Genomic DNA, 24,275 nt, shown 5'->3' with positions numbered 1-24,275 from the left:
AAGCTCAGTCAAGGGACTCCATTATAATTTTAAAATGTGTGTAACTTAAATTCTCATATTAAATACCACTATGCTTAAATTAGTGAAAACTTTTTCCCCATCTACAACTCTATCTTTTCATTGCAATAATTTTCACAAAAGTGACTGCAGCTAACAGACCCTAAAAGGTGAAAATCTAGGGTAGGTTATCTGATGTAGTTAGTTTTGAAGACAGGATCTAGAGATTATTTAATATGAAATAGGTCACCTGAAATGAACTGTTTACTGAAAACAGCTTGGATCAGCCCAGTTTTCTACCACTGAACCATGCATTTGGTTTAAAAAACACAACTCTGAGGAATATTGGTTGCTTCCAACTGTGTTGATGATGTTAAAGAAAAGAGCCTAAAATTATAAATGATCATCTGAGGCCTTTATAGTCTCTGCTCAAGAAACTAGAGTCTTCCATTCTTAATGAAACACCCAAATATCTTAATAATTGGGCAAAATCTAAATATCAGAGAGAGAATTTTATCTTGAAGATTGTTAAATTATAATGGTGTTTCACTACCTTGCCACGTCTCTGAGTCAAAAATTAGATCTTTGTTTAGGAATCAATGGTACTCTGCAACTTGGAAATAGGAAGATTTTAGAAGACTCAAACATTGACTTTCTTATGTGCAAAAAAGGACGTATTGAGGTAAGACAAGTCTTTCCTTGCAAGGATACCTCTAATGCTCATACACCACCTCCACTAACGTTAATATAGCTTCCAGATCACTAACCAGTGTCAGAGAGCAGCCTAGGCAACTACAAATTCAAAAGATGTTGAACACAGGGTCAAGCCTAGAATAAGAAGTCTTAGCTAATTAAGTATGCTTTTTTCCCCAAATTCATATTAACAAAAACTTGGATATGTCAGAGAATGCATTCTAAGTTCACTCAATCTAGGAGGGAGAAACATAATTTTAAATTAAGAGCTGAAGCATTCTTTTCCTAACAAAAAGCAAGTAAAACGAAATATCACACCACAGGATGGATTTCACAAATTAGTGTCAACATCAAAACCTTAAAATAGGCAAGGGAAATGCAGATTCACAGTTAACTCTTCTACTTGTTTTGTTCAGAGAAGAGATGGTTCTGAGAGAACGACAGTGAATTAACCCCAGCTGGTTTAGTTGGTGCTTTCAACTGCTGCTTCTGATGAACTCCTTTAGCTAGAATAAATTTATGAGGATTTTGGCATGTGGTATTAGAGATGGTTATTAATTTTTTCCTCTTATTTGCATTGCTCAATGTAGTAAATACTAGCTGTATATGGCTACTTAAATTCAAATTAATAACAATGAAATATACTTAAATATTGAATATTTTAGTCACTGTTGGTTCATGATTGAATATCTTCAGCTAAGATTTCCCAGCTAAACACACTAAGAAGTGGCTTAGTTAACTGGTTGTCCACAAATATTGAAGCTGTTGTTAACACCTGATATATTCTCTTCAAATAGAATATTCATGAGCCTCCTCCTGAAACCAGCAGCCTAGAGATAATTTTATAAATTGGATATGAGGTGGAAATCTATACTTTTTAAGTTTTTGAAATATTAGCTTCCCAGGGAAGAAAATCAAATTCGTAAGATACGTTAGGACAATTTAACTCAAGATGTTCAAAACTGAAATGACATATTCTACAATATGTGACAAAACCACCCCCTAACAACTTAAAGAAAAACAGGGATTGACCTTAAAGACCTGCTTTTCCTCAGCCTCCAGCCAATCAGTTTTCAAATCTTGCATTTTATTATGAAAGGCCGTTATCCCTCTAGTCTCTTGTTTCTAGACTTGGCACATATCTAAGTTTGTTACCTCTATCTACTGACTGTTGCTGGATTCTGAGTGTTTCTCCCTCACATAGGATTCTAGAACACTGATGCTGGGTTCTTAGTGTGTCTTCCTCACATAGGATTCTAGAACACTGCTACAACGTTGTGAATGTTTGTCCATCACAAAGTATCCTAGAACACTGCTTCTGGTTTCTGAGTGTTTGTCCGTCTCAAATTATTCTAGAACACTGCTGCTGGGTTCTGAGTGTTTGTCCCTCACACAGGATTCCATACCCCTGCTGCTGGGATCTAACTGTTTGTCCCTCACATAGGATTCGAGAACACTGCTGCTGAATTCTGAGTGTTTGTCCCTCACATGGGATTCCAAAACACTGCTGCTGGGATCAGAGTGTTTGTCCCTCACATACGATTCCCAAACACTGTCAAGAGATTCTTAATGTTTCCTCCTCACAAAGGATTCAAGAACACTGCTTCTAGGTTCTGAGTGTTTGTCCCTCACATAGGATTCCAGAACACTGCTGCTGGTTTCTGAGTGTTTGTCCCTCACAAAGGATTACAGAAGACTGCTAAAAGTGTCTGAATGATTGTCCCTCAGATAAGATTCCGGAACACAGTGCCTGGGTTCTGAATGTTTGTCCCCCACATAGGATTCCAAAAGACTTCTAAGAGTGTCTGAATATTTGCCACTCAGGATTCTGGAACACTGTGGCTGGGTTCTGAGTGTTTTTCCTTCTCATAGGATTCCAGAACACTGCTGTTGGGATCTGAGTGTTTTTTCCTCACATAGGATTCCAGAACACTGCTGCTGGATTCTGAGGGTTTGTCACCCACATAAGATTTCAGAGCACTGCTACGAGGGTCTGACTGTTGGTCCATCACAAAGGATTCCAGAACACTGAAGCTGGGTTCTGAGTCTTTGTCCCTCACAGGGGATTCCAGAACACTGCTTCGAGGGTCTGAATGTTTGTCCCTCACAAAGGATTCTAGAACATTGCTGCTGGGTTCTGAGTGTTTGTCTCTCACATAGGATTCCAGAACACTTCTACGAGTGTCTGAATGTTTGTCCCACGTATAAAATTCCAGAACAGAGTGGCTGGGTTCTGAGTGTTTGTCCCTCATATAGGATTCCTGAAGACTTCTACGAGGGTCTGAATCTTTGTCCCTCCGATAGATTCCAGAACACTGCTGCTGGGTTCTGAGGGTTGTCCCTCACATAGGATACCAGAACACTGCTACAATCATCTGCATCTGTGTCTATCACAAAGAATTATAGAACACTGCTGCTGGGTTCTGAATTTTTGTCCCTTACATGGGATTCCAGAACCCTGCTGCTAGGTTCTGAGTGTTTGTCCCTCAAATAGGATTCCAGAACACTGCTGCTGGGTTCAGAGTGTTTGTCCCTCACATACGATTCCACAACACCGCTACGAGTTTCTTAAAGTTTGTCCCTCAGAAAAGTTTCTAGAACACCGCTGCTGGTTTCTGAGTGTTTGTCTCTCACAAAGGATTCTGGAGTATTGCTGCTAGGTTCTGAGTGTTTGTCCCTCACATAGGATTCCAGAACACAGCTACTGTATTCTGAGTGTTTTTCACTCACGTAGGATTCCAGGGCACTGCTGCTGGGAACTGAGTGTTTGTCCCTCACAGAGGATTCCAGAACTCTGCTGCTGAGTTCTGAGTTTTTGTCACTCACAAAGGATTCTAGAACACTGAAGCTGGGTTCTGAGTGTTTGCCACTCACAAAGGATTCTAGAACACTGCAGCTGGGTTCTGAGTGTTTGCTCCTCAAAAAGGATTCCAGAGCTCCACTGCTGGGTTCCGAGTGTTTGTCCCTCACATAGGATTCCTGAACACGTGTACAGGTTACTAAGGGTTTGTCCTTCACATAGGATTCCAGAACAGTGCTATTGGGTTCTGAGTGTTTGTCCCTCACAAAGGATTCGAGAACACTGCTGCTGGGTTCCGAATGTTGGTCCCTCACAAAGATTACAGAACAATTCTAAGAGTGTCTGAATGTTTGTCCCTCAGATAGGGTTCCAGAACACAGTGGCTGTGTTCTGATTGTTTATCCCTCACATAGGATTCCAGAACACCTCTATGAGTGTCTGAAAGTTTGTCCCTCAGATAGGATTCCAGAACAGAGTCTCTGGGTTCTGAATATTTGTCACTGACAAAGGATTCCAGAACACTGCTGCTGGGTTTTGAGTGTGTGCCCCTCACATAGGATTCCAGAACCCTGTTGCTGGGTTCTGAGTGTTTGTCCCTCACATAGGACACCAGAACAGTGCTGTTGGGTTCTGAGTGTTTGTCCCTAACATAGGATTCCAGAACACGACTGCTGGGTCTGAGTGTTTGTTCCTCAGAGATTATTCCGGAACGCTGCTGTTGGTTTCTGAGTGTTTGTCCCTCACATATGAATTCAGAACACTGCTGCCAGGGTCTGAACGTTTCTCCATTAAAAAGTATTCCAGAACACGGCTCCTGGGTTCTGAGTGTTAGTCTCTCACATAGGATTCCAGAACCCTGCTAAGAGGTTCTGAACGTTTGTCCCTACCAAAGGATTCCAGAACACTGCTGCTGGGTTCTGAGTGTTTGTCCCTCACATAGGATTCCAGAACACTGCTACGAGGTTCTGAATGTTTGTCCCTCATAAAGGATTACAGAGCACTGCTGCTGGTTGCTGGGTGTTTGTCCCTCACACTGGATTCCAGAACACTTTTACGAGTGTCTGAATGTTTGTCCCTCAGATAGGATTCCAGAACAAAAAGTCTGGGTTCTGAGTGTTTGTCACTCACAAGGGATTCCACAACACTGTTGCTGCGTTTTGAGTGTTTGTCCCTCAGAGAGGATTCCAGAACACTGCTGCTGGGTTCTGAGTGTTTGTCCCTCACATACGATTCCAGAACACTTCTTCGAGTGTCTGAATGTTTGTCCCTCACAAAGGATTCTAGGACACTTCTGCTGGGTTCTGAGTGTTTGTCCTTCACATAGGATTCTAGAACACTGCTACTGGATTCTGTATGTTTGTTCTTCACATGTGATTCCAAAACACCGCTGCTGGGTTCAGCGGGTTTTCCCGCACACGTTTCCAGAACAATGCTATGAGGTTCTTCATGTTTTTCCCTCACAAAAGATTCTAGAACACTGCTGCTGAGTTTTGAATGATTGTCCCTCACAAAGGATTCTAGAACACTGCTGCTTGGTTCTGAGTGTTTCTCCCTCACATAGGATTGCAGAACACTGCTACTGGGTTCTGAGTGTTTGTTCCTCACATAGGATTCCAGAACCCTACTGCTTGCTTCTAACTATTTGTCCCACACATAGGATTTGAGAACAATGCTTCAAGGGTATGAATGTTTGTCCCTCACAAAGGATTCTAGGACACTGCTGCTGGGATCTGAGTGTTTGTCACTCACATAGGATTCCAGAACACTGCTACGAGGTTCTGAATGTTTGTCCATCCTGAAGGATTCCAGAACACTGAAGCTGGGAGCTTAGTGTTTGTCCCTCACATGGGATTCCAGAACACTGTTTCGAGGGTCTGAATGTTTGTCCCCCACTAAGAATGCTAGAACAATGCTGCTGGGTTCTGAGTGTTGGTCTCCCACATAGGAATCCAGAACACTGCTGATGGGTTCTTAGTGCTTGTCCCTCACATGGGATTCCACACGACTGATGCTGGTTTCTTAGTGTTTGCCCCTCACATAGGATTCCAGAACACTGTTACGAGGTTCTGAATATATGTCCCTCACAAAGTATTTCAGAACACTGCTTTTGGGTTCTGAATGTTTGTCCCACATAAAGGATTACAGAACACTTCTATGAGTGTCTGAATGTTTGTCCCTCAGATAGGGTTCCAGAACACAGAGGCTGGGTTCTGAGTGTTTGTCCCTCACATCGGATTCCAGAACACAGTGGCAGGGTTCTGAGTGTTTGTCACTCATATAGGATTGCAGAACATTACTGCTGGATCTGAATTTTTGTCCCTCACAGCGGATTCCAGAACACTGCTGCAGGATTCTGAGTGTTTGTCTCTCACATAGGATTTCAGAACACATCTAAGAGGGTCTGAATGTTTCTCCATTAAAAAGGATTCCAGAACATACCTGGTAGGTTCTCAGTGTTTGTGCCTCACATAGGATTCCAGAACACTGCTACATGGTTCTGAATGTTGTCACTCCCAAAGGATTCCAGAACAATTCTGCTGGGATCCGAATGTTTGTCCCTCACATGGGATTCCAGAACACTGCTACGAGTGTCTGAATGTTTGTCCTCAGAAAGAATTCCATAACAAATTGGCTGGGTTGTGGGTGTCCATCACTCACAAATGATTCCAGAAAACTGCTGCTGCATTTTGAGTGTTTGTTCCTCCCATAGGATTCCAGAAATCTGTTGCTGGGTTCTGAGTGTTTGTCCCTCACATAGGATTCTAGTACAGTGATGCTGGGTTCTTAGTATTTGTCCCTCACATAGGATACCAGAACACTGCTACGACGTTGTGAATGTTTATATGTAACAAAGGATTCTAGAACACTCCTGCTGGGTTATGAGAGTTTGTCCCTCACATAGAATTCCAGAACCCTGCTTCTGGTTTCGGAGTGTTTGTCCCTCACATACGATTCCATAACACTGCTATGATGTTCCTAATGTTTGTCCCTCACAAAGGACTCTAGAACACTGCTGCTGGGTTCTGAGTGTTTGTCCCTCACATACGATTCCGGGAAACTGTACTGGGTTCTGAGTGTTTGTCCCTCATATGGGATTCCAGAACACTGCTTCGAGGGTCAGAATGTTTGCCCCTCACAAAGGATTCTAGAACACTGCTGCTGGGTTCTGACTGTTTGTCACTGACATAAGATTCCAGATCACTGCTGTGAGGGTTGGAATGTTTGTCCATCACAAAGGATTCCAGAACACGACTGCTGAGTCTGAGTGTTTGTCCCTCCCATAGGATTCCAGAACACTGCTGCTGGATTCTGAGTCTTTGTCCCTTACATAGGATTTCAGAACACTGCTACGAAGGTCTGAATGTTTCTCCATTAAAAAGGATACCAGGACACTGCTGCTGGGTTCTGGGTGTTAGTCCCTCACATAGTATTCTGGAACACTGCTACAAGTTTCTGAATATTTGTCCCTCCCAAAGATTCCGGAACACTGCTGTTGTGTTCTGAGTGTTTGTCCATCACTTAGGATTCCAGAACACTGCTACAAGTTCTGAATGTTTGTCCCTCTCAAAGGATTCCAGAGCACTGCTGCTGGTTTCTGAGTGTTTGTCCCTCACATAGGATTGCAGAACACTTTTACAGGTGTCTGAATGTTTGTCCCTCAGACAGGATTCGGGAACAAAGTGACTGGGTTCTGACTGTATGTCACTCACAAAGGATTCCAGAACACTGCTGCTGGGTTTTGAGTTTTTGTCCTCATATAGGATTCCAGAACCCTGTTGCTGTGTTCTGAGTGTTTGTCCCTCACATAGGATACCAGAAGACTGCTGCTGGGAACTGTTTGTTTGTCCCTCACAAAGGATTGCAGAGCACTGCTGCTGGTTTCTGAGAGTTTGTCCCTCACATGGGATTCCATACCACAGCTGCTGGGTTCATAGTGTTTGCCCCTCACATAGGATTCCAGAACACTGCTACGAGTTTCTTAGTGTTTGACACTCACAAAGGATTCAAGAACACTGCTGCTGGGTTCTGAGTGTTTGTCCCTCACATAGGATTCCAGAACACTGCTACTGTTTTCTGAGTGTTTGTCCCTCACATGGTATTCCAGAATACTGCAGCTGTGTTCTGCGTGTTTTTCCCTCACATAGGATTCCAGAACACTGCTACAAGGTTCTGAATGTTTGTCCCTCATGAAGGATTCCAGAACACTGCTGCTGGGTTCAGAGTGATTGTCTCTCACATTGGATTCCAGAACACTGCTGTTGGGTTCTGTTGGTTTGTGCCTCTCAAGGGATTCCAGAGCACCACTGGTGGTTTGTGAGTGTTTGTCACTCACATAGGATTCCAGAACACTGCTTCGAGGGTCTGAAAATTTCTCCATCACAAAGGATTCTAGGACACTGCTACTGGGATCTGAGAGTTTCTCACTCATATAGGATACCAGAACACTGTTACGAGGGTCTGAATGTTTGTCCATCACAAAGGATTCCAAAACACTGTGGCTGCATTTTGAGTGTTTGTCCCACACTTGGGATTCCAGAACACTGCTTCTGGGTTCAGTGTGTTTCTCCCTCACATGAGATTCCAAAACACTGCTTCTGGGTTCAGAGTGTTTGTCCCTCACATACGAATCCAGAACAGTGCTACGAGGTTCTTAATGTGTGTCCCTCACAAAAGATTCTACAACACTGCTATTGGGTTCAGAGTGTCTGTCCCTCACAAACGATTCTAGAATACTGCTGCTGGTTTCTTTTTTTTTATTTTTTTTTTATTATACTTTAGGGTTTTAGGGTACATGTGCACAATGTGCAGGTTTATTACATATGTATCCATGTGCCACGTTGATTTCCTGCACCCATTAACTCGTCATTTAGCATTAGGTGTATCTCCTAATGCTGTCCCTCCCCCCTCCCCCCACCCCACAACAGTCCCCGGAGTGTGATGTTCCCCTTCCTGTGTCCATGAGTTCTCATTGTTCAATTCCCACCTATGAGAGAGAACATGCGGTGTTTGGTTTTTTGTCCTTGCGATAGTTTACTGAGAATGATGTTTTCCAGTTTCATCCATGTCCCTACAAAGGACACGAACTCATCATTTTTTATGGCTACTGCTGCTGGTTTCTAAGTGTTTGTCCCTCACATAGGAATCCAGAACACTGCTACTGAGTTCTGAGTGTTTGTCCCTCACATGGGATTGCAGAACACTCCTGCAGGGTTCTGAGTCTTAGTCCCTCACAGATGATTCCAGAACACTGCTACCAGGTTCTGAGTGGCCCTCACATAGGATTGCAGAACACTTCTTGGTGTGTCTGAATGTTTGTCCACAGGAAGGATTCTAGGACACTGCTGCTGGGGTCTGAGAGTTTGTCACTCACCTGGAATACCAGTACACTGCTACGAGGGTCAGAATGTTTGTCCATCACAAAGGATTCCAGAACACTGAAGCTGGGTTCTGAGTGTTTGTCCCTCACTTGGGATTCCAGAACACTGCTTCAAGGGTCTGAATGTTTTTCCCTCACAAAGGATTCCAGAACACTTCTGCTGAGTTCTGAGTGATTGAGCCTCACCTAGCAGTCCAGAACACTGATGCTGGGCTCTGTTTGTTTGTCCCTCACTAAAGATTGCAGAGCACTGCTGCTGGTTTCTGAGTGTTTTTCCCACACTTAGGATTCCAGAACAGTTCTACGAGTGTCTGAATGTTTGTCCCTCAGATAGGATTCTAGAACATGTGGCTGTTTTCTGAGTGTTTGTCACACAGAGAGGATTCCAGAACACTGCTGATCGGGTTTGAGTGTTTGTCCCTCACATAAGATTCCAGAACCCTGTTGTTGTGTTCTGAGTGTTTGTCCCTCACATAGGATTCCAGAACACTGCTACGACGGTCTAAATGTTTGTCCATCACAAGGGATTCTAGAGCACTGCTGCTGGGTTCTTCGCTTTTGTCCCTCACATAGGATTCCAGAACCCTGCTGCTGGGTTCTGAGTGTTTGTCCCTCACATGGGATTCCAAAACACTGCTGCTGTGTTCAGAGTGTTTGTCCCTCACATACAATCCCAGAACACTGCTATGACGGTCTAAATGTTTGTCCGTCTGAAAGGATTCCAGAACAATGAAGTTGGGTGCTGAGTGTTTGTCCCTCACATGGGATTCCTGAACACTGCTTCGAGGGTCTGAATGTTTGTCCCTCACAAAGGATTCTAGAAAAATGCTGCTGGTTCTGAGTGTTTGTCTGTCACATAGGATTCCAGAACACTGCTGCTGGGTTCTGAGTGTTTGTCCCACACGTGGGATTCCAGACCACTGCTGCTGGGTTCATAGTGTTTGTCCCTCACATAGGATTCCAGAACACTGCTACAAGCTTCTGAATGTTTATCCTTCACAAGGGATTCCAGAACACTTCTGCTGGGTTCTGAGTGTTTGTTCCTCACATAGGATTCCAGAACACTACTGCTGGGAGTGAGTGTTTGTCCCTCTCAGAGTATTCCAGAACACTTCTGCAGGATTCTGAGTGTTTGTCCCTCACATAGGATTTCAGAACACTGTTAAGAGGGTCTGAATATTTCACCATTACAGAGGATTTCAGAACAGTGATTCTGGGTTCTGAGTTTTTGTCCCTCACATAGGATTCCAGAACACTGCTACGAGGTGCTGAATGTTTGTCCCTCTCAAAGGATCTGAGAACACTGCTGCTGGGTTCTGAGTGTTTGTTCCTCACAAAGCATTCCAGAACACTGCTAGGAATTTCTGAATGTTTTTCTCTCAGATAGCATATCAGAACGAAGTGGCCGGATTCTGAGTGTTTGTCAATTACAAAGGATTACAGACCACTGCTGCCGGGTTTTCAGTGTTTGTCTCTCACATAGGATTCCAGAACACTGTAGCTGGGTTCTGAGTGTTTGTCCCTCACATAGTATTGTAGAACACTGATGATTTTTTTTCTGATTGTTTGTCCCTCACATAGGATATGAGAACACTGCTTTGGGGGTCTGAATATTTTTCCTTCACAAATGATTCTAGCACACTGCTGCTGTTTTCTGAGTGTTTGTCCCTCAGATAGGATTCCAGAACACTGCTGCTGGGTCCTGAGTGTTTGACCCTCCCAAAGGATTACAGAACACTTCTATGAGTGTCTGAATGTTTGTCCCTCAGATAGGATTCCAGAACACAGTGGCAGTGTTCTAAGTGTTTGTCCCTCACCTAGGTTCCATAACACTGCTAGAAAGTTCTGAAGGTTTGCCTCTCACAAAGGATTCCAGAACACTGCTGCTGGGATCTGAGTGATTGTCCCTCACATAGGATTCCAGAATACTGCTGTTGGGTTCTCTTTGTTTGTCCCTCACAAAGGATTCCAGAGCACTGCTGCTGGTTTATGAACATTTGTCCCTCACAAAGAATTACAAAATACTTCTAGGAGTGTCTGAATGTTTGTCCCTCAGATAGCTTTCCAAAACAATGTGGCTGAGTGTTTGTCACTCACAAAGGATTCCAGAACACTGCTACTGGGTTTTGAGTGTTTGTCCCTCACATAGGATTCCAGAACACTGCTGCTGGGTTCTGAGTGTTTCTCCCTCACACAGGATGCCAGAACACTGCTGTTGGGTTCTGAGTGTATGTCCCTCACATAGGATTACAGAACACTGCCTCGAGGGTCCGAATGTTTGTCCCTCATGAGTGATTCTAGGACACTGTTGCTGGGTTCTGAGTGTTTGTCACTCACCTAGGATTCCAGAACACTGCTAGGATGGTGTGAATGTTTGTCCATCATAAAGAATTCCAGCACACTGAAGCTGAGTTCTGAGGGTCTGTCCCTGGCAGGTGCTCCTGAGAGGAGCAAGCCCAGAGCTCTGCTCTCCAGCCAAGGTTGCCATGGTCACCAGGACCCCAGCCTGGGAAGAGGCACTCCCTGAGAGTCCACCTATATGACCACTGCTGGAGCAGAGCCTGGACACAGTGGCTGTGACATCCCACAGGCCTCCAGAGCCTGTCAACCAGGGGTAGTGCCCCAGGGAACAGGCAGTGCCCGGCGGTGCAAGCGCCACCTGGGGAGAAGGCTCCGGCAGTGAGGCTGGCCCCTAGCATGTGAGACATCATTCACAGTGCCAGGCCTGGGGACTTGTGAGGCCACCACTCCTGTGAGGAGTGTGCACTGGTGACTACACTTTTGCTTTGATAAACTCCCCTGGGCTGCCTGTTCTTGCTTGGAAACTTCCTGGTCACCCTTTGGGGAGCCCTGTCCCTGGGACAGGCATTTCTGTTCTCTCCCAGGGAAGCAGCTCCTGTGAGATCTCATTTCCCTGTCACCTGATTTCAGGACAGACCAGGCTGGCTGTGTGGACTCAGGGGACTGCCAATATGATTTCTATGAGTCACTTGGCATCTGGGCCAATCTTCAGCCTTGTGGGCGTTAGTCGGCGTGTGCACACCCACAGTGCACGAGGGCACATCTGGGCCTTCACAGGGAAGGCCAGGTCCTGAATGGAGGCCTCGGGAGGGGATGCCCGCTGTGGCCCTGCCTGGCTGGCCACACACTGGGTCACCAGTTTCCAGACGCCAGCCCGTGGAGGGGTGCTGGGCTAGGCACACGGGGGTGGCAGGGCAGCTTTGTGAGTAGACTCAAAGCCTGAGTACTGGAGACAGAGCTGGCTCTGGGGCCTGGGCAGGTGCACCCACCAATGCCATGCTTCTCCATGAGCGTGATGAGCTCGGCCTCCGTCAGGTAGTCGGGTGGGCTCGTCTGCTTCTCCAGCATCTTCACCTCGCCCACAGGGAAGGTGTCGCCCCGCTGGCAAGTGGGCAGGCTCTCCTCCAGGGGCACGCTCTGCCAGGGCATGATCTCCGTGAAGCCTGGAGAGATACGCACCGCCACTCAGGGTCCCCAGCCTGGGTAGCCGGGGCCTCAGACCCTGGGCCTCCCATCCCCAGACACGATGTAGAATGTTTGTCTGCCTGTGAAGGCACAGAGGAGGAAGGCTGGGCCCGTGGTGTGACCTGGTGAGAGGACGGTCTTCCCGGAGCAGGTGAAGAGCTCGGGCCCGATTCTGAAGGAGATGGTGCTCTGCAGGTACTTGCAGTCATGGCTGACCGTGGCAATGAAGTGTCTGGTGATGTACTCAGAGCCGCCACGCGTCACCCCCTGCAACAGGCCAGGGCTAGTCAGTTGGGAGCCAGCTGGGGGCTCTGGCCGTGAGAAACCCCCAGTACTCTCGCTTGAGCAGCAAGGTCCTGCTTACAGAGCCGCTGTGCAGGACACGCTGTAAATCCTGGGGAAAGAGGAAAGAAAACACGCAGGAAGGCCGGGCGTGGTGGCTCATGCCTGTAATCCCAGCACTCTGGGAGGCAAAGGTGGATGGATCACTTGAGGTCAAGAGTTTGAGACCAGCCTGGCCAACGTGGTAAAACCCCATCTCTACTAAAAATACAAAGAAATTAGCTGGATGTGGTGGTGGGAGCCTGTAATCCCAGCTACTCGGGGGGCTGAGTCAGGGTGAACTGCTTGAACCTGGGAGGCAGAGGTTGCAGTGAGCTGAGATCAGGCCACTGCACTCCAGCCTGGGTGACAGAGCAAGACTCCGTCTCAAAAAAAGAAAAAAAAAAAAAAGAAAATGCGGAGGAAGGGAACACAAGCCTCCGTGCCTCAGTGGTTCCTTTCTGGCTGCAGCTCCCACCACCCTGCACAACCTCCTGCCCCTGCTTCTGGCAGGACTGTTCTTCAGGCGTTGGCCTGTCCTTCCACTGTCTCGTGACATGACACCATCGCTTCAAATTCAGACTGTCCACAAGTGGCTCCTGTCTCTACCTGCACTGCTCTCCCTTCCTCATTTGCCTTCTCCTGGCACTCGGACCACTGGTACCACCTTAGGCCAGCTGGGAGGTAGGAGGTGTGCTGCCCCCTCCCCCAAGCCGCCACACTCTACCTTGGTTTCATTCATGTCCCCCGTGGCGTCTGTCCCCTTGCCTCCCTGCAACACCACCTGCTGCCACCTCTTCACTCCTGTCCTGGTCCCATAGCAATGGAGCTCATCTTCCAGGTGGCCCCCCCATCCCCACAGCCAGGGCAGGCAGAGGCTGAAGGAGCCCCCACATTGCCAACAGGGCCTGTAACCTTCACCGTTGTAGCTCGCCCTTCCCTCCCTGGAAGCACGTCGGGTATGGGGTGACAGTGGTACCTAATTTGGCCTCTGTGGCAGACTTCATGGGGGTGATGGGGGGATGGTCGCCGGCGTCGTGGCCTTTCCTTGGGCGGTTGATACCTTCTGCTAACAACCGCTTCACCTGAGGGAGAGAAGACAGAGCAGAGTCTGCGGCTGGGCTCGCCTGCCTGCCTGGGTTTGGCTGAAGTACCAGACCTGGTCCCAAGGCCTCAGTGAAACATACACATGCTGGGGCCGGCCTGGCTCCACTCACCGTGTCAGCCCAGTAGGGGTGGTTGGCCTGCTGCCACAGAGAGCCCTTCAGGTCAAAGTTCTCAGGGTAGTGGGTGGTCTCTATCCGTGGGTAGCTGATGTAGCCTTGCGTGTAGAGCCGCTCGGCCGTCTGCATGGCGTGCTGCGGCCCCATGCCTGCGAGAGTCAGGAGGTTCTCAGAGGGCCAGGTACATGGGGATGGCCAGGTGCCTGCCCTGGTCTATGCACTCAGGCTCCCGCACTGTGGCCGGCCTCTCCTGGAGGGTGAGGGTGGCTCTGAGCAGGCACAGCTGGAGTGTAGAGCTGCTGGCCGGGTGGGCACCTATGCCACACAGTCTTGCGTGAGGCTGAATCCTGCACCCGTAAGGCTGAATCCTACACCCAGGATGGGCCTGATGGGGAACACCACTAACTCTACCCCATGGTGCATCCTCATGGGGCTCATGGCCATGGGGATGAGACATGGCCTTCAGAGCACCACTCCCCATGCATTGGCCATGGAGCTATAACCACGCCTCGGGCTGGCTGATCAGCCCCATTCTGCACCTTTGGGTGTTTCTGTCCTCACGGCACTTGGGGCCACTGAGGGGGGCTCATCCTGCTACTCCTTGACCAGCAGAGGCTGGCACTTAGCTAGCAACCACTCCCAGCATTGCTGCCCTCTGAGGACGCTGGAGCCACCACTCAGTGTCCACTGAGAGGACACTGCCTGTAGTTCCGTGCGGGGTGGCACCAATACGTAGGGGCTGACAGCTGCCGGAGACCAGCTTTCCAGCCCAACCCCCTCCTCGCTACTAAGGAGAAAAAGGCTGAGGAGACGAGGCTGAGGGGTGACACTCACACCGGTTCCCTGAAGGTGACATCTGGCTGGGGCCTCTCCCCTCACCAGGGATAGCTGCTCAGGGACTCTAACATCAGGATGTCCCCTCAGGTGGTGACCAACTTTACCACCTTTACAACCTATGGATAAGTGAATTCCTCCTGAGGCTCAGATCCCCTTGAAGCCTCGGGCACCATCCTGCAACCCTGGGCGCTCGCTGCTCCAGGCTGAACCTGCCTCCATGACTCTGCCTCAGGAAGCCTTCTGGCGACTTGAGAAAAATGTCCCTACATACCCAGAGAAGAGCTGGCCACACGCAGCATCTCCATGGTGTTCAGGGCCAGGGGCCTCTGCTTGGCCTTTTCTTTCCTGCTTGTGGCCTCCACCTGGAAGACAGGACAGTCAATGATTTGGGGAAGGAGGAAGACACCACCATAGAGGGAATCAAGATGTGTGGACGAAGGGTCTGATTTCATTCATTTGGTCTCCCTGTTTCTCCAATTCATTCTTCCTAACAGTCTAAAGACTTGATTGAATATTTATTCAGGACCAGGAAAGGAAAAAGAATGAAAATTCTTTTTGAAAAAAAAATTTTGGCTGGGCACAGTGGCTCATGCCTGTAATCCCAGTACTTTGGGAGGCTGAGGCGGGTGGATCACCTGAGGTCAGGAGTTCGAGACCAGCCTGACCAAGATGGTGAAACCCCGTCTCTACTAAAAATACAAACATGGCCGGGCGCGGTGGCTCACGCTTGTAATCCCAGCACTTTGGGAGGCTGAGGCGGGCGGATCACAAGGTCAGGAGATCGAGACCACGGTGAAACCCCGTCTCTACTAAAAATACAAAAAAAAAAATTAGCCGGGTGTGGTGGTGGGCGCCTGTAGTCCCAGGTACTCGGAGAGGCTGAGGCAGGAGAATGGCGTGAACCTGGGAGGCGGAGCTTGCAGTGAGCCGAGATTGCGCCACTGCACTCCAGCCTGGGCAACAGAGCGAGACTCTGTCTCAAAAAAAAAAAACAAAAAAACAAAAAAACAACAATTAGCTGGGCATGGTGGAACGTGCCTGTAATCCAAGCTACTCGTGAGGCTGAGGCAGAATTGCTTGAACCCGGGAGGTGAAGGTTGCAGTGAGCTGAGACCACGCCATTGCAATCCAGCCTGGGTGACAGAGCAAGACTCCATCTCAAAATAAACAAACAAAAAATCAAATTTTTATTTTTTTAAGAGACAGGGTCCTGCTCTGTCGCCCAGGCTGGAGTGCAGTGGCACCATCAGAGCTTACTGTAACCTTAAACTCCCGGGTCGAGCAATCTTCCTGCCTCAGCCTCCTGAGTAGCTGAAACCACAGGCACACATCATCACGTCCGACCAATTTTTTTTTTCAATTTCTTGTACAGACAGGGTCTTGCTATGTCGTCCAGGCTAGTCTTAAATAAACTCCTGGTCTCAAGTAACCCTCTCACCTCAGCTTCTCAAAGTGCTAGGATTACAGGCACGTGCCACCATGCCCGGCTATTTTTAAAATTTTTTTTTTTTTTTAGAGACAGGGTCTCCCTGTGTTGTCCAGGCTGGTCTCAAACTCCTGGCCTCAAGTGATTGAATATTCTTTTCTGGAGAATTTTCTAGGGAAAGAGAAAACCTGGAAGATTGAGGAGGAGTCAGAAGGGCTGCAGATGGAAATCCTACAGAAGCCAGCATCAGCCAAGCTACAGGGATGGCAAGTGGGGCCCGTCCCAGGGGAAGTGCCCCTCCTTGCTGTGGGGAGGGCTGCTGCCTGTACCTGCTGGTATTGCTACCTCTTCTGATTTTTCAAGAGAAGCTGGAAGGCAGAATTTTAGTATGAAATCTCATAATTTTTAAGTGCTGGTAGCTATACTGGAATTTATGTAAATACCATACAGGTTAGTGGAGTGCATCCGTGAGCTGTGCTTGTTTGGGGTCCCACCACTCTCTACCTCTGCTGAACACTTGTTGGAAGAGACAACTCTTTGTTTTGCCTGTGACAAAAACAATCCAAACAACTCAACCCCGGGCCCTTGCCGTTGCCAATCCCACATAGGCTGGTCAGGGCAGTGCCTTCTGCATTCCAGATCGACAGATGTGGGTGCTAACACAGAGGCCAGTTGTTATGTGAAGCTGGGCTCCCCGGCGTGAGGCCTGGAGGTGGCAACAGTGTCTCTGCAGGAATGTGATCAATGCTGACAGCCTGGAACAGCTTTAGAAGTCTCAGATGCCTGAGACGATGGCATGGCGGGCAACAGGGCACTCAAGGAAGGCCAGAGAAGGACAAGGAGAAGGCGGCTAACGTCGCCAGGCTGTGTCTTGATGGATCTCGTAGCTGTCACGCCTGTAGCATGTTTACTTCAATAGCCACAGATGTGTCCCAAGCCTGTGCAGCCACGTCACCTCACCCTTTTCCTAACAGCCAAGGAGAATGTCCTTTCAATTCATAGAAACCCTGAGTAAGAAACATAATCCCATAAAAGCACACAAGCTGACTGAAATTGGAATCCCAAGCCTCTCCCCTGCCAGCTGTAGCCTTGGGCAAGTTCATCTATGTGCACCAAGGTCCCTCTACAGTTGTTAGCTTGAATCTCTGTGTGAAATGGAGTCCTGCCACATGGAGGTAACGCCTAGCAGGTCACGCAGAAAGGGGAGAGTGGAAGGGGTCCAAGGTCACAGGTGTGGACAGTGCCTGGTATGTAGCGGGCATGCAATACACTATGGCTATTGCATTGGGCAGAAATATCTTAGGAGTATATGGGGGAGTAACCATTCAGCTTTCCAAAAAGATGTCTGTGTTTCAGAAAGGGGGAGAAAGACACAGCCTAGGATCACAGGCTGTTCCTCCAGTGGGAGGCATCCAAGGGCCACCCTCACCCAAGGCAACTGTGATAGGTGTCAGTGGAGCAGGCACACCTGGGCTTCCTTCTCCAGCTTTGTCATGTTTAAAAACATCTGTGCGATCTCCCGGTCGAACACTCTTACTTGGTCCCAGTCCAAAAGGAGAGATCTGTCTTTGTCAGTGTTAACCTGCGGGAAAATGGATAAAAGATGAACGCACAAGAAAAAGTCTCCAGGTGAGCCCAACGCCAGGAAGAGCCAGGACAGATGAAGCTGGTCCTTGTCTGGAAGCAAAACAGCCCTGGCTTTAATGGCTCACAGCTGTACCTGTTCAGGCGGGCAGATACGCAAGCTGACATCTGGCCCTCTCCACCCCATGCCCCGAAACCAGGCAGCCAGTCTCAGGAGGGTGGTCCGAAGCTGAGGTTGATGTGTCCTTAAGAAGCACCTGAGCCCCTACTTCTCACGTCACCCCTGCCTATCCCCAGTGCCTGGCCAGTGGTAGGTATGGCCACCACTGGGGTCCCAAGCCCCGTGTCAGCCAGAGCAGCTCCAAGACAGGGTCTCACTGTGTTGCTAGGCTGGAGTGCAGTGGCATGATCGTAGCTCACTGTAGCCTTGGACTCCTGACCTCAAGCAATCCTCTTGCCTCAGCCTCCCAGGCTGTTGGGATTACAGACATCAGTGACTGTGCCTAGCTGTATTAAGTCTTACAGTGAGCTTCTTTGGAGGCTTTTATTTGAAGAAAGGGTTCTAGGAATTTTTAGAAGTTTGAAAGCTAATGGCCTCAGTCCAGTGCTTGGACTTGAACACCACAGCCACTGATCCTGTGGGGTGACCTCACCCTGCAATGCCAGAGCTGAACCCATTCCCAGTTATCCAGACTCAGCATATACAGGCCCAGTCTCTTCCCATTGCCCCCATGAAGGCTGGAGTCCCTCAGCCCTGGGCACCACAGACCACTTCCGGGTATAGTGGTATAGCTGTCCACACTTCTGTCCTCAGCCTGGGGCCTGCTGGCTGATGATGCAAGACTCTCAGAATTCATGCCCCAAACCCAGAAAGCCCCAGCATGAATAGAGAAAGGCAAGGAACCTTGGCCTGCAGCACCCAGTAGGTCTCTGGTTTGAAAGACTGGATTTTATCATGTCTCTCCACGCAGAATCCCAGGGTTGGAGTCTGACACGGCCCAAAGGAGATGAGAGAGCTGTCTAAATCACCATATTTCCCCTGGAAATATTTAGTCTGAAACCTGGAGGGAGTGGAGAGAAAGATATTTTGGTCACTGATTCACTCAAGACACTATTATGGCCACCCATGTGAGTACAGCCCAAGGCCAGGGGTGGTGCATGAGGGAGGTCACACAAGGTGGTGTCCCCGCTTAGAAGCCAGTGGGAGCAGAGTGGGCATAGCCTTAGGGAGGATTCATGTGTGTACATGGGTGACAGAGCCGGTGAGAGAGTAGATGGAGGTTTCTACTGTCTCAGGCCAGGGAGCCTTCTATTCTATTGCATCTACTGCATACTCTCCTTAGGACCCCCAGAGCACAGACAAACACACTTTATCAAGCAGGGCATATGTGACCTCTGCCAGCTAAATAAACAATTTTCTTTAGGTTTTTTTTGTTTTTGTAGAGACAGGGTCTTGCTGTGTTGCCCAGCAGGAGTGCATTAATGGGGATTCACAGATCATTGCAGCCTTGAACTCCTGGGCTTAAGTGATCCACTCACCTCAGCCTCCCAAGTAACTGGGACTACAGGCTCACACCACCCAGCTAATTAAAATGTTTGGACAGGCACAGTGGCTCATAACTGTAATCCCAGCATTTTGGGAAGCTGAGGCGGGCGGATCACCTGAGGTCAGGAATTCGAGACCAGCCTGGCCAACATGGTGAAACCCCGTCTCTACTAAAAATATAAAAATCAGCCAGGAGTGGTGGCAGGAACCTGTAATCCCAGCTAGTTGGGAGGCTGAGGCATGAGAATCACTTGAACCCAGGAGGCAGAGGTCACAGTGAGCCGAGATTATGCCACTGCACTCCAGCCTGGGTGACAGAGTGAGACTCTGTCTCAAAAAACAAACAAATAAATAAATAAATTTTTGTTTAGCCTGGGCGCAGTGGCTCACATCTGTAATCCCAGCACTTTGGGAGGCCGAGGTGGGCAGATTGTTTGAGCTCAGGAGTTTGAGACCAGTCTGGCCAATACAGTGAAACCCTGTCTCTACAAAATACACAAAAATTAGCCAGGCATAGTGGTGCACACCTGTAGCACCTGTAGTAGAAGGCTCAGGTAGGAGGATCTCTTGAGCCTGGGAGGCAGAGGTTGCAGTGAGCTGAGATTGTACCACTGCATTCCAGCCTAGGCAACAGAGCAAGACTCTGTCTCAAAAAATATATATATATTTTTTGTAGAGATGGGGTCTTGTTATGCTGCCCAGTCTCAAACTGCCAACCTCAAGAAATCCTCCCATCCTGGTCTCCCAAAGTGCAGGGATTACAGGTGTGAGCCACTGTGCCTGGGCTTCTTCAGAGTTGGTGAAATCCCTTGTTGCTCATCCTGGCTCGAGGAGGCCTAGGGGCCCCCGAGGGGGACCAGTAGAGGCAGGTCTCTGGCTGAGGGAGAGTGAGGGTGTGCCCAGGACTCCGCGGGTGTGGCCAGCACCTGGTGAATGCACAGCCGATTCGCAGGTCCAGCTCCTGGCGAGCATCCACTGAGAGCGCCTCGTTGTGGTCAGGCTCGCCCAGGCAGGCCATGGCATTACAGATGTCTGTGTCCGTGATGGAGCTAAACCTGGCCTGGAACACGGTCTTCTCGCCACCATGGGCCTTGTTCATGACGGGCAGAACAGCATCAAGAACCTGGGGGTGGGGAGTGGCCCACTGTAACCCACCTCCCAGATTGCTGCCACAGCTCCCCACCCCACTGTGAAGCCTGGCTTCTTCCAGGAAAGAACACGTGGCTCAGCCCTCTCTCCTGCCCCTGCCAGACCCTCCTCTATCCCCCTGGCTTTCCAGAAGTCCTGGGCACTCCACAACACCCCACCACATGGCTTCCTTTACTCCCATCTAGAAACACATTCGAACACTCCCTTCTTACTCCCGCCCTCTCTCTTCTAATCCTCTGCTTTCATCCCCACCAAATCAGGAAATGCTACTGCCAAGTACACGAGGGACCTCTTAGTCCCCAAACCCATTCCACGTGACCCGATTCCCTGCCTTCTAGGAGGGAGAGTTTGGAGGGGTGGGTGGAAATTTTAAGAGGCTGAAGAAAAGACAGGGAAGGAAAAAGAACGAAGGGGAAAGGAAATGGGCAAGAGCAGGAAGGCCATGGGTGGTCCCAGCTTGTGGTGGGGGCAACTCGGACTAAAGCACAGCAGGGGTCCTAGAGCCGAGACTCACTAGGAAGGCCGTGCAGTGGGACTAGGGTCGCCGCCGGAGCCTGGCCACGCAGCTTCCTTACTGGGAATAAGTGGCTTCATTTCTGAAGGGAGAAAGCCCCATGAGCTGCCCCCATTCTCCACTCCCAGATGCAAAGGCCCCCAGGGAGGAGCCACCCTGCAGGGGAGGAGAGGGTATCTGGGAAGAGACAGAGTGTGATCACATTTGCTGAGGGTGCTGTACTGCAACTCCAGGTGCCTGAGCTCTCTGTCTCACTGACCAGCTCTTGAGCCACGGGTGAGAGCTGGGGGTACAGGAGCACAGGGGCGACCCATAGGGAACAACAGTCTGAAGGGCACCAAGTGAGATCAACAGTCATGGCCACTGTGAGGGCACCATGGCCAGGGCAAGCATGGGGCATGGGGTGTGCACAGGGAGCTGCCACCTGCTTCTCTGCAGGGCTCCCAGGGTTGGCTGGAGGCAGGAGGCATCCTGGGTGGGGCAGATGAGCAGAGCGAGACCTGCAAAAGGACCTCAGTGCTGAGGTCGGGAATCAACCAGCATCAACCCAAGGTCCCTGAGAAGTCACGCTGGGCACAAGATGCTGAACCCAAGCTGCCCCAAGACAGTCCCATTCTGAAACCTGCATCCACCCAGACAATTTGGCCCCTCCTATGTTCACTCATACCGTGAGGCCTCAGCAAGCAGATGAACAACTGACCACCTTTAATAGAGCCTATGCAGTTAAAAGTATCTATGGAGTTTCAAAATAAAGAGAGGGGAGAGGTGTTTTTAAACCAGTACAGTTTACTCCCTCCTTTGGCCCCAGGAATGATGTGACTGCTGGTGTCAGTTTGGGGCTGGCGTCAGAAAGGCCAAAAGTGAGGACCAAAGTGAGTCTCATACTCACCTCAAAGCAGATGTTCTCCCCCTCCTTGTCGCAGTCCAGCCACAGCACGATGTAGTCGCAGCCTCTGCCCTCCACCTGCCACACAGCACAGGTTCACACACACCTGCTGCAGACCCGGTCCGTGCCACCCGCCCCCAGTGCTCCCATCCAGGACAGGGCTTGGTCCCAGGCCCTGAACCTCAGTTAGGAGGACTGGTACCTGGGCTGGGTAAGGAGGTGGTGTGTTGAGGCTGGCTCAGCCAACAGAAAAGAATTGAGTTTATAATTGATGTTTTTTAGACCAGAAAAAAAAAGTATAAATGCAACATGATCTTAAACCCCAAAACTGCCCAGAAAAAGGGTTAAAATGAAATAACCCTAAATGATAACAGCAGTTGTCTTGGGTAATAAGATTATGAATAATTTTTTTGTCTTTCCACTTATCTGCACTTTCTAATTTTCCATAATCTGTATGCATTTGTTTTAAAATTAAGGAGAAAAAACCCCCAACCAAACAAGCTATTTTAAAAGCAGAAGGCCTGCTCTCCAGGACTGAGGGTTGGCAATGGCAACTGCCTCGTGTGTGTTGGGGGTGCCTGCAGGTGCCATGTGGGCCAGCAGGGGGCACTCACAAAAAGAGCTAGCAAAGGCCCCCCTGTCCAAGGGGGATTAGGACTCAAGCAAGGGTGAGCAAGGACATTGCAGCTGTGGAGGGTGGGGAGCCCCGGTGTGCTCATGCCTAGGCCAGCCCCACGCACCTGCAGGAACTTCACCATGTTCAGCTTGGGGTTAGCTTCTTTCTTCTCCGTGGGAGCTTGGCTGAACAGTTCTGCGGGGTCCACTTTGTCCCATTTGTTGTATTTTCCTACAAACCAGTCACAGTGACATTGAGTCACACCTCACAGTTCACAGGGGGCTTGGCCTCCAAGACCGTCATAACCCCAGGAGGATGTTGGTTTCACCCACAAATGAGGAGGGGAAAGCTTGGAGAACAATTTGCCCAGGGTCATCCTGATGATCAGAGGCAGAGCCAGGATGTGGGTTCAGGCCTTTGGTAACCCCCTCCCATCCAGCCTCCTTTCTGCTCGGCTGCTGGGCTGACCCACCACACCCCGGCCAACCACAGGAGCCAAGCAAGCTCTTGGGGGGCTGCCGCTCTGGCCTCACTTCTGGGACTTTCCCTGTGGCTGGGAGCACCATTCCTGGGCTGGCTCTCTTTGCCTGAGCACTGGACCCCACAATGGTGCCTTCATTCACACTTCCAACCTGAGTTTCTGGAACTCCGTCCTTCCACCCGTCACTCTGTGGGGGCACACATGTGCGCAGTCATTCCCGTTAAAGGACCCATCTTTTTGAGCCTCATGCCCAGCACAATCACCTACTCATCTACAGAGACCTGGTTCTTGCATGCTCAGCTGTCTGGCTTTCTTTTAGGCCCCACTTCTTTTTTTTCTGAGACAGGGGTCTCGCTCTATCACCCAGGATGAAGTACAGTGATATGATCATGGCTAACTGCAGTCTCGACCTCCCAGCCTCAATCCATCTTCCCATCTCAGCCTCCCAAGACTACAGGTGTGCACCACCATGCTGGCTGATTTAAAAAGAATTTTTTTTTTTTTTTTGTAGAGACGGGTCTCACTATGTTGTCCAGACCGGTCTTGAACTCCTGGGCTCAAGCGATCCTCCCTAGGCCCCATTTCTTGCATCCTGGGAGGATGGGGTCAGACAGAGCCGAATTCAAATCCCGGCTCCCCACCTGCCAGTTGGAGATAAAACTTGGGGTCCAAATGCTCAGCCACACAACTCAGTCACCATCATTGTCATCGCTGTCATCAATGAGCAGCAAGAACAAGGGCTGAGGCTTTGCTGTGTGCCGGGCCCTGTGCTGAGTGCTCTGCCCTTACTGTCACACTGAATCCTTAGTTTTGGGAAGCAGATGGCATTGCTGTGAGACCCATTTCACTATGAGAAGTGTAAACTCAGAGGCCGTCATTGCCCTCGTCTCCAGCCAGTGAGCCGGCAGAGCAGGGGGAAAAGCCTGGATCAGACTCTTGCCAACCACATGGCCCCATACCTACACCCAGCAGGTCACTAATACCAGCGCTTCCAAGGTAATTGATAACAGTAACAATATAGGAATGACAATGACAGCCACCAAATGACCGACAGATGACGGTCAACTTGGCAACAGCAGCAGCCTTTAGACTCCAGATCTACTCTAGGTTACCAGGGACCTTCTAATTATTGAATTCTCACCCTCTCCACTGCCCATACTCAGCTGTACTTTCTCAGCTTCTGGGCACCAGGTACCACTTTTGGGGCCCCCTGTCCCCTGAGGACCATGCCTTCTCAGCTGAACGAGGGTCTCTTCCCCTCTCAACTGCTGGACCAAGGGGAGGCCAGGTAGGTGCCTGTCATTTCTGGGTACCCAGCATCTAAAACTCTTCCTATTTG

The 24,275-nt window shown here is 49.4% G+C and overlaps 1 protein-coding gene across 1 annotated transcript; it reads right to left on the bottom strand.

Annotated features, from left to right (window-relative positions):
- Window positions 1-12,020: 12,020 nt before the first annotated feature.
- Window positions 12,021-22,681, bottom strand: LOC100586938 (DNA topoisomerase 3-beta-1-like). The gene is given in 11 exon segments (XM_030815203.1): window positions 12,021-12,331; window positions 12,476-12,600; window positions 12,602-12,620; window positions 13,654-13,759; window positions 13,892-14,046; window positions 15,006-15,096; window positions 17,629-17,742; window positions 18,649-18,805; window positions 20,217-20,413; window positions 21,843-21,917; window positions 22,580-22,681. Coding segments are annotated over 11 exon segments (1,368 nt in total). The 5' UTR covers window positions 22,598-22,681.
- Between the last annotated feature and the right edge of the window lie 1,594 nt (window positions 22,682-24,275).

The sequence above is a fragment of the Nomascus leucogenys genome, chromosome 7b (assembly GCF_006542625.1).
Source record: "Nomascus leucogenys isolate Asia chromosome 7b, Asia_NLE_v1, whole genome shotgun sequence".
Taxonomy (NCBI): domain Eukaryota; kingdom Metazoa; phylum Chordata; class Mammalia; order Primates; family Hylobatidae; genus Nomascus; species Nomascus leucogenys.
Note: the sequence above shows the minus strand (reverse complement) of the source record. Positions and strands in the feature narration are given on the sequence as shown.